This window comes from Danio rerio, chromosome 18, assembly GCF_052040795.2.
Source record: "Danio rerio strain M-AB ecotype USA chromosome 18, GRCz13ab, whole genome shotgun sequence".
In the NCBI taxonomy this organism is placed as follows: Eukaryota; Metazoa; Chordata; class Actinopteri; order Cypriniformes; family Danionidae; genus Danio; species Danio rerio.
In genome coordinates, this window is record NC_141038.1 from 26119772 (window position 1) to 26131003 (window position 11232).

General features: G+C 34.1%; 1 protein-coding gene across 1 annotated transcript; it reads left to right on the top strand.

Annotated features, from left to right (window-relative positions):
* The first annotated feature begins 25 nt into the window (after positions 1–25).
* On the top strand, positions 26–10528 carry lysmd4 (LysM, putative peptidoglycan-binding, domain containing 4). The gene is given in 3 exon segments (NM_200850.2): positions 26–110; positions 1521–1798; positions 9251–10528. Coding segments are annotated over 2 exon segments (804 nt in total). The 5' UTR covers positions 26–110; positions 1521–1528; the 3' UTR covers positions 9785–10528.
* The last annotated feature ends 704 nt before the right edge of the window (positions 10529–11232 follow it).

Below are 11232 nucleotides of genomic sequence, written 5' to 3' on the forward strand. Positions count from 1 at the left end.
TGTCAATCTACACCCTCACAAGCACCCTCGGTTGCGGTGTGAAGTTACTTTCTAAAATGACACTTCGGGATATTTTTGTCGGCACGATGTTGCTGTTTTTGTCTAAAAAGGTGAGAGCTATTTAGATTAAGTTCAATAACTGAGATAATTATGAAAAAGTAGGCTTTAACTTCGATGTTGATAACATGAACTTAAGCTTACGAGTGTCGGCTATTGTAATTTAACCTTTATAAGTGATTACTGTTTACATACTCTATTTTATTGATAACCTATATAAAATATGCTTTTGTTTTGTTTTAATTTGATATTTGCTCAATTTTAGGATGACAAAATAACTTTGGAGAGAGTGTCAGTTCAAGTAACGGTGTTATTGGCTTGACTGCTGTTGTTTCGGCCAGATAATAACCAGCTTACAACTCTGATTTTCTTGTGATAGGCTACAAGTAGAAACAGAAAGCTTTCACGATATCAAACGTCAGCAGATTAGTTACATACTTATCAACAATGATACATTGTTTCGTGTTCTGCTGTGCGTTTCTCAGTTAGTTAATAACTTTGTCGCAAACATTTTATTACAACAAAGAGCAACTTTGCCTGACATGACTGCAGATTATGATATGATAACGTTAATGTTGGAAAATAAAACACTTGTTTTGCACCCTAAAATATCTTATTTTTTCTGTTTTACTAGCAATACCTAACAGTATGCAACATCCCACATAGAATTTGATTTTCTTGACAGTAATGAACAGTTCTACAGTGTTTCATGTATCCTAATTAATAAACACAATTAAATAAACCCAAATAATTCCCATAGTAACAGGGGATTGAAAAAAGGTTAGCGTGAGAAGTTGCTATAAAGAGCAGTACAACAAAAATGTTCCTCTCTATTAAATGATTTGATCATATTAAGTGCTCAACAGAAAACAGTAGTTTCTTATTATTTTAGATATAAATATATATTTCTTTAATCTAACATTGTAATATATTTATTTACGAAGTGCTCAGCATAAAGCAGTACACCCCTCAAAGATCTTTCTTTTAAATTCATATTTTCTATTGGATGCTTTACAATAATACATGTTTGCATATACATTAGATTAGTCAGTACCAAAGCCAAAACTGGAACTACTCTAATACTGTATGTTGTTGGAAAATATTAAATAAAACTATAATGAACAGGAAAAATTTAGAGAAAGAAAGAAAAAATAAAATTATCATTTATTATAAAATATAAAATTATTAATTATTATTGTTAAAATTAAACAATAACTCATTTGAATCTGTTTATTTCTAAAGATTTTAGATTATTTTAATTAATTTAATTTAATTTTTAATAGATGTAACTGTTTGATAAAGTGCATCAAAATATCTAAAATATATATTCACTGAGAAATTAATAAAAATATATTTTTTTTTCAACAGGGGATGTACTCATTCAAATAAATACTGATCCATTTAACACTAATACAGTATGTATGTAAAGGGACCAAATGTTTATTCTTTTTAAATGTGTCTAGTTGCAGTGATGAGGCGTGGAGATCCTCTCCCTCGAGCCTTTCAGGCTCCAGTAGATGTACATGCCAGTGCAGATGGCCAAGTGTATATGTTCAGGCACAGACAAGAAGAACCGGAAGCGTCGTCAGAAGATGAGGAACTCAATGTCATGGAGCTCAGGCCTAGGAGCAGAGATTCATCCTCAAAAGAGAAAGAAGGAGTGGGAGAAATGCTCTTGCTGGAACGGGACATCTCCCATGAGGACAATCTCAGCAAACTGGCCCTTCAGTATGGATGCAAGGTATCTTGTTTAATTGTTTGGTTAATTTTTTTATTCATATACTCTACTCTTAAAAATAGCAATCCTTTCTGTTTTCTAATTGTTGTTTGAAAAATTGTAAACATCTCAATAACCTTTCCACTGCACAAAAGGTTCTTTAATGTAGAATAACGGTATTGAGATTATTAAAATGTTCTTCATACTAAGTAAAACATGGTTCTTTTAATAACTGTTCACTGAAAGATTCAAGGAGCTAAAATGTTTTTTCTATGGCTCCATTGCAAAAAATAAATAAATAAATAAATAAAAATAAATAAACAAATAATAATAATGTTGAATTATTTATTTTTAGAATTGTAGAAACTTTCCATCGGCCAAAAGTTTATTCAAAAGCAAAAAAAAAATAAATTTATATTATTGAAATGTACTTTATGTTAAGAAAAAACAATATTTTATGAACAGCTCACTAAAAGGTTTTTTGGAAAACGAAAATGCTTATTGTATGGCAGCAGTGTTAAAATTAGTTTCTGAAAGGAAACTTCAAATTTCAACTCTAATTAAACACACCTGTTCAAGTTAATCAAGTCCTACAGTTTAAAGGTGCAGTATGTAGCCCAGTGGTTGAACTAGATATTACACTCCTAATTCAAAACACTTATTCACCCTGCACTTCTTCGAAGATTCAATGCAAGCGCAGGTTGCCAGATTGATGAGTGCCAGATTGACGAACCTACACCACAAGCAACAACATGCGAGTGATGCGACAAAAAGGAAGCTTTACCTTGTTAAATGAGTCTTTGTCCAAATCATCATCTGAAATTTCTATTTTAGAAACAGTTTCTATATTTTGTGTCTAAACAGCAGTCTAAACTACTATGGAAATGATTACCCGAGGTACTGATGATGTGCTTTTTTCATTGTTGAGCTAGCAGTGTGAGTTGGAACATAATTTTACATGACATTTATTGTCAAACTAAATCCAGCAACAGATAGTTTACCTAAGATCTTGAAAATAAAATAAGTGTATTTGAAAATAAATTTTAGAACTGCAACAAATAACCAACAAATATCAGTTGATCAGCATGTACTTTTTAATAAGGTTAAAGTTTAATATGTATTAATTAGATTCTTAACATTACTGTTACGTTGGAGTGCAGTGAGTGCACTATTCTATACTTCGGAATGGTTTTTAAATATTTCTGACGTGTTGCATCTGGTACAGAGAGTCAAATTGCTTGTCGCTGCAGTCTTGTCATGTGACATGTTGTTAGGACATAGTGTTATAATGTATGCTGCTCAGCTAATGTTAAAATTTTTAATATTTGTATTAATACTAAGGGTGTCACGATCCTCCAAATCCTCGATTCGATTACATTTTCGATTCTAAAGGCACGATTCGATTTTCGATTATGAATAATTAATTAATTAATGACCAATTAATTATTTGTAGCCTGCCGTTTAAACAACCTGACCTGCATGGTCTTTGTTTTACCCATGAACAAATCATACAGTAAATGAATAAAGGCAAGATACACACATAATTACCACCTGTCAATCACTTTTTATGCGGGACTCATGAATAGGCAGTGATCTGTGTCGTTATAATGGCGTCGGTAAAAAAGAGGCACAACCAAAAGGAACCAGTCAACAGTATCTGAGGTGTTCGCTAAAATGACTAAGTACAAGTGAGTGAAAAATTGAAGCAGTCATCTGACTGCCTGGACCTGCTGTCTCGAGCGCAAGGCTGTATGGCGTCTGTGTGGTCACGTGGTGTGCAATTTCAGAGGTAGAGAGGAAAGAGGGCTGCTCAGAAATGCCACACGCCACTGTGGATGTCAAATCGTTGTCGTTCTAAAATGCCATTTAAAAACAAAGACAGTGTAAACAGGGCCTGAGTGTGTACTTTTCGCGAGCGGATTTGCAACGGGGACGGGCAGAGGATCGCGATGCCGGTGTTATCTATCGGACGAACCGTACGTAATACGTACATAGCAGAGCTTGCAAAACTGTGTTTTTTTGTCGACAACACGAACGTTGTCAACATAACTCACTGGAAATCCAAAATGCTTACACACCGGCGACTTCATTGGAAGAGGAGAGGGTTTAAGTTCTGTCGACGGGTCTCCTGCTTCTGCAGTTTAACAAGCACTTCAACAAGCCTGTTTTTTTCCCGCTTGGCAAGCTAAGCTGACGTGACATGGGGGCGTGGCAGCATCGACGATTCTATTTTTTGATTCGATAATCGAAATTGAGCATAAATTTTGATTTATTTCGATTAAACATCGAAATCGTGACACCCCTAATTAATACTGTAGCTAATAAAAAACAAGCTGTGGAATTTTTATAAGTCTGAATCTGCATCTTATTTCGGAGGCTGCTGCTGTCCTGTAGAAGTTGCACTCGTATTGAAGCAGTCTTCAAGATGGAAATGAAGTTTTTTTACAAATACAACCCGGAGTGCAGAAATTTTATTTGGTAAACTGGCTGTGCGTGGGTTATAGAGACCAAAACAAAGACACACTATTAGAAAGTTTATTAGTTTTTTACTTTAAAAAAAGAGAGTAAATCCATTGCCTTGCAGTAAAACCAACAAGTTGAAAACATCAGTAAACCCATTGACTTAACTTTTATAATTATGCACAGTTTCATTCATTCATTCATTTTCTTTTTCGCTTAGTCCCTTTATTAATTAGGAGTTGGCACACCGGAATGAACCGCCAACTTATTCAGCACGTTTTACGCAGCGCATGCCCTTCCTGCTGCAGCCCATCACTGGGAAACACCCACATACTCTTGCACACACTCACATACACTATGTCCAATTTAGCTTATTCAATCCACCCGTACCGCATTTCTTTGGACTGTGAGGGAGCACCCGGAGGAAACCCTCGTAAAACACAGGGAGAACATGCAAACTTCACACAGAAAAGGCCGACTGACCCAGCTGGGGCTTGAACCAGTGACCTTCTTGCTGTGAGGTGATTGTGCTACCCACAGCATCACCGTGCTGCCCCGCACATTGGTTGTTTATATAATAATTTTAAGACAACAAGTTTACTCTCTTTTCTTAAGGTAAAGTCAACTAATCGCTTTTTGCAGTGCAAAACAAAGACATATTTCAATTTGATGTACAGAGAGGTCATGTTTTGATGGTCTATTGATCTCTCGCAATCACGTGATGTGATTTCACAGTTCAGAGTTCCCCATCACCAAGCTTGAACTTTGGAACGCAGTGACATGAGAAACTTGTCGGATCAGACTCGAACCAGTGAGCCTCTTGTTGTGAGGCGATAGTGTTATCCATTGAGCCACGGTGTCGTTCTGGGGCACACACACACACAGTGCAATGTTTGGCCTATATTAACCTGGACAGCTGGAATAAAGTACATTCTTTTAGAAGTGCGCTGTAACATGTACGTTTGAAATTAAACTTCTAAATAATGTAACTAAGATATAATAAATACAGTAGAATTAAAATATTAGACATTAGAATTAAGAATGTTTTTCTTTGGTAATGATTTTAATTCCTAGTGATGAGTTGCGGCTGGAAGAGCATCCGCTGCGTAAAAAACATGTTCTGGATAATCTGGTGGATCATTTCGCTGTGGCAACCCCTGATTAATAAAGGGACTAAGCCAAAAAGAAAATGAATGAATGAATGAATAAATGATTTTATAACGTGCATACAAGGAACAGATGCGTGTGGAATGGACTTTCAAAATTTAAACTAGTATTTTGATTTTCAGACACAATAATATGCTTAATATCACAACAACTAAACCTTTTATTTACTTTGAACTTAAACATCAGCAAATCACAAAAAATATCTTTTACAAATTTCAAAACAATGACATATGTGCTTAAAATGTAATTATTAAATAAAAATTAGGCTATTACTATTATTATTATTATTATTATTATTATTATTATTATTATTATTATTATATTATTGAACATTTATTTGGAACTACAGCACTAATGTCATCACTGTATTAGCATTTGTAAATCAAGATGAACATTGCTTTATTTTATCTGCCAGGCTTTATGTCTTGTCACTTTAGACTGCAATCATCAGCAGGCTACAAACATCCTTATCTTCAAATGTCTTCAAAACAGCAAAAACTATCGGACTATCAGTTTAAAAGATAATGATTTTTGCTGCTGATGAGTTTTAAAACCTAATACAGGGAAGGCACTCCTTTTAATGTGCAGACAAGGAGCTAGTTGTGGGCTATTGTATATTAGCAAAGATTTTTTGTTAAAAAGATAAACCTTTTGGGGATTTGAGCTCAGTCAACTAGTCGAATACAAAACTTCAATTTGAACATTCAAACTAGTACAATCCCTTCTAAATAAATCAGCAACAACTTGTTTCCTTTTCATATAAACTATGATTTAAAAGGCAAGTTATAGTAACAATTCAGATACTTCTGCACCATGGCATTTCTGACATACAGTAGTTAACTTGGTCACTAGCTCACCAGGTACAATATGGTATAGTTACAGGATTTAAGAGTGGGTGTGAAGAATGCAACTAGAAAAGGCCAGTATGTTACATAAACGTGATAACATTTGAACTCAACATTGATTGACAACTTTGCAGTGTGAACTCCTGGTGACCCTTAACACTCTGTCAGTGAACACAATTTTACAAATGCTGTCTGGGAAATGCAGAAATCTTTTTTTTATTTGGTATCATCATATTTTATTAAAACAAATCTCTCTCACCAGTCCCTACCTCATACCAGCATCTAGTACCTTCGAGTTTGCTGTAGGGGCATTAACTGGAGTTGAAACTGAAGCTGAACTACAGTTGAAGTAAAAAAATAAAATAAACACCTAAAATTACATAAAAATGCAGAGGAACCATTGGATAGTGTAATGATATAATTATGTTAATCAGTCTGTATGGCAGGGCTCGACAGTAAGTACTGCCTAATGGTTTTGGGCTAGTGTACGAGATGCTCAGACAGTAGACGGGATCATTACTGGTCCGATTGAACTAAAGTTTATTTTGCTGCAACTGTTTGTCACACCTAGACATTTGTTTCGGAACCTGTTCCATTTGCCCAGTTTGTGCAGTTTGTTTGGCATATGTGAGTCCCGCAATCGGTCTAAGATCGCCAACATGAGGTGGTCTGGGCTCAATTGAAATATACTCTGGAGCGGATTGATTGTGGTGAGAAAGCAAACCGATAAAACAAACTAGTAAACCAATCTATATCACAGTGCAATATAATTGTGTAAAGCCATATATACAGCTATATGAAAAGAGAAATAGGAGTAGGGCAGGATGTCATTCCTACCGACAAATGTGTTTCATGTTGAATACAAAAGTGAAAGCATGCTAAAATATTATTGAGTGCTGTCTATCCGTTCGAAAAATTTACAAATTACCATCTGATAATGTTTCCATATTTTAATCTTATAATATTTTGTAGGCCTATTGTTTTGCTCATTTCTGCACTGACACCTCGAAAGTAAGATCAACATTGATCTGCTTCATGATCAGACTGCAGTCTAGCTTCATCTTTTATTTCTCTATAACTGAAGCCTATAATGCAGAATTCTAGCCAACGTTTTTTTTTTATTTTTTAATTTATTTATTTCTTTTTTTTAAATAGATTGATTAATTCAGTAGATAGATTTTTACAAAACTTGACAACTGAAATAAGGCTATGTATGAGAAAGTCTTACCTTTCTAATTCATATTTGGTGACAATGTCTGTGGGTGTCAAAATTAAAGTGCACATTTTCACTTTGAAAAAAAAGTATATAGATTAAAAAAAAAAAAAAAAAAATATATATATATATATATATATATATATATATATATATATATATATATATATATATATATATATATATATATATATATATATATAACGGGAACATGAAAAGAACACTGGAAAAAAAATATTCAAAGATGATTCCTTGGGTTTACTTACATTTTTTATGTTAAGTGGTTGTAAACAATTTATTTGGGCTGAATTCAAACAAACGGATTAAGTTAAATATTATTAAACTTAATTTGTTTGTTGAAATTCAACACAAATAAATTGTTTGCAAGAGTTTTGCATGCAACACTTTTTTTCAGTGCATTCCAAAAGCAGCTCATCTAAACACCTTCATTATATTATTGTCTTATTTAGATTAAGATTAATCATTTGTTTAATGATATCTATGTAAACATAGGCACTGTTACAAACTAATAATATTTGTGTATTGGCCATTTATTTGCACAACAGCAGTGCTTGGGGCACCTTAAAATGTAAAGTTACAGTTTTAAACGGATAAAAAAATAAATAAAATAAAAAAAAAAACAATGTCATTGTTATCTTTTTGTAATCAACAAAAAAAACTTAAATAAATAATAAAAAACAATAGTGTTATGCCATTATAGCATTATGCCTATAGATATTGTGTGTTTAGTCTAAAGGCAACAAACCAAAACAACAGTGGTGCAACACAGGACTGTATTGTATAGTGTTTTCTTAAGAAGTAACATCCCCACCTACTGGCCTTGTTGTCGATTTATCAGATCTATGGAAATGTGAGGTGCATCCCAAATCACTTACTTATGCACTACTCCATTTTGTAGTTTAAATAGTGTAAGTAGTGCGTTTACACTGAAAACTCTAAAAATAATAAGTGCACTTTAAATACCTGGATGATGCACTTATTCAACTGGTAAAATGAAGTGTATAATGATGGACACTTCACACACTCAACGACTGCAGCTTTGCTCACTTAGCGGAAGGGGCGAAGCTATCGGGCGCTAATGTTGAATAACTTTATTTATTTTGGATGATGAAAGCAAAATTCTTCTACGAGAGTGATTATAGCACCTCCCGATGGTGAATGCTGTTCTATTTATGGCAGGTATCATTTGTTAGTTTGGTCATTTATTTCAGATTTGGCAACCGGCAAACGTCATTAGGGAAACGGTTTAAATTTCTGCTTAGTAAAAAAACATTAGTGCTCCATTTGGGATGACACTACGTACATATACTATGCTGTTGAGTGTGTAAGTGCATAAGTACATAGTGCATGGGTGCATAGTGTATAGTGTGCCATTTGGGACACAGCTAGGATCTTGACATTATCATATGTACAGTGTGCATAAAAAAAATAAATGTTTAAGATACTATAGCATTTTAGCATAACCTAACAAGACCCATTTCAGTGTCTCTAATCAAAATTTTTATTTTCTAACTTCCATTATGTGCGCATAAAACAAAAAAAAGTGTAATTAAATGTTTCTGAGAAACATAAATACATATTTTACTTGACCATCTACTTTAAACGTGCCACAAAGCATGCAGGAAACAAAAAAAAAAAAAATTGGCACAGGATCATATTCTTTAAGATCCAGCTTTACTTTTGGAGTCTTCATTTTTAAGAGTGTAAGCATAATTGTTTGTATAGATTAGATTAAGAGCATTTTAAAAAATTATTTTTTACGATTTCCAGGTGGCTGACATAAAAAGGGTGAACAACCTTTTTCAAGAGCAGGATATGTATGCACTGAAGTCTATCAAAATCCCAGTAAGAAAGCATGGCTTGCTAACTGAGGCCATCTCTGAGCTCAGGACGCCCCAGCAGAGACCTTCCCATGATGCAGCACCATCAAACAGTACTATGGCAAGTGTATCAGGAAGACCCCAAGTGCAGGAATACACCAATTATCTTAAAGAGGTGGACAATGATATTGAGCGTCTGATCCAAAACACAGACAATGTAGAAGAATTGTTTTCTGCAAGTTCCAGGGTATCTAGAGGATGGGGATGGAGAAGCCAGCGTTTGCGCAGTAATGGTGCAGACTGGGGGATCCAGTGGTGGAATGCTGTTATCGCCATGCTACTCATTGGCATTGTCCTACCAATATTCTATGTGGTATATTATAAAACTAAAGACAGTGGTGAATCTGCCGTGGACAATGTAGGTGTCAACATATCTGTTTCTACCTCAAACAGTACTAGGGAATATAATGGGAAGTCCCCTTGAGGAAAAAGGCGTAGTGAGGCCTTTGAAATTTCACATTTGGTTTGATGCCTATATTTTTGTGCTATTTTGTAGTTAAATTTAGTATTACATTATGTCGCCAATACACACATATCATTATAAATTTAAGTAAAAAGATTACTCCTCAAAAAAAGGGCTCAAATGACTGGAATATGGTACAATCCCAATTTATTTTGCACAAAATAGAGCACATTATCCAAAATTTGTGTTCTACAGAAAATGTTATGTTTTAAGAGAAAATTATATCAAATGAGATCATGAGTTAGCATTACAGTATAAAGCATTGCAACTCTTATTGGTTTTATGGGTGCTCTTATTTTATTATATTATGAAACGGTATTATGTAACAGCCTTTTTTTAAAAATCATTAATATTTATGTACTGGCTTGGTATATCAATGTTTGATAAAATGAGTGGAATAATGCAACAAAAGCAAAACAAAATAAGCCTTTTTTCTGTTAACTTCATACCTGTTTCTCTGAATGGATTGTGTGCTAACTCTAATATGTATCTTTGTTTTGATTTTACCAGAACACTATTGCCAAATGGCTGTATTAATATGAAAAGGCAACTGTGCCAAAGCATAGATGTGTATTAAATAACTGTTTGTTCAGTCATTAAAAGTGCAATATCAATAGAAGACAAATACCACAGGAAGAACTAAATTCATGGGCAAATGGACACATTTTGACCTTTGGACCATGACAATAAAATATATCTTTTAAATCAGAGTAGTTGTCTTTTTTATTAAAGATGTGTATTGCATGAGGGTAAGAGGGTAGGTGAATAAAAATGTGAGAAAGCTGAAATGTGATGTTCTTGGAACTTAAAGCACCTAAAGAAAACATGTCAGCCATGTCCTACATGGTTGGGCAGTTTAACTTGCGTATGATCCAAATGTCACAGGTTCGAGTCCTGGCACTGGCAAGGATTGTAGGTGGGAGGAGTGAATAATCTACACTCTTCAATCCTCAATACTGCGACTGAAGTGAGTACCTTGAGAAAGGTACCCAACTCCCAATTATTTACTAAGCAGCCCACTGCTCCAGTGTGTGTTCACAGTGAGATCACTAATAGATAGAAATGTTTGCTAAATACTTAAACCTAAATGTCAATTGAACAATTTCAAATGTTTGCCCTTGAGTGAGAAGGATCTGGCTGCAGACTGACTACACATGCACTCTATAAAACTATTGGATTTTAACGTATGCACCTACCCTGCCCATAACCCTACCCCTCATAGTTGCAGGGTTGTATACTGAAGAAACATGTTCCTGAGTTTTTTTTTTTTTCATTTTTTCATTTTCTTTATGAAAATGCAATATGTTTTTAGAATCTGTGTCATTAAAAGTAGGATGTTACATTTTAATATGTTTTGCATATTTTAGTGTTTAAAAATCAAAAAGGTTAAATAAAATCATCAACTCACG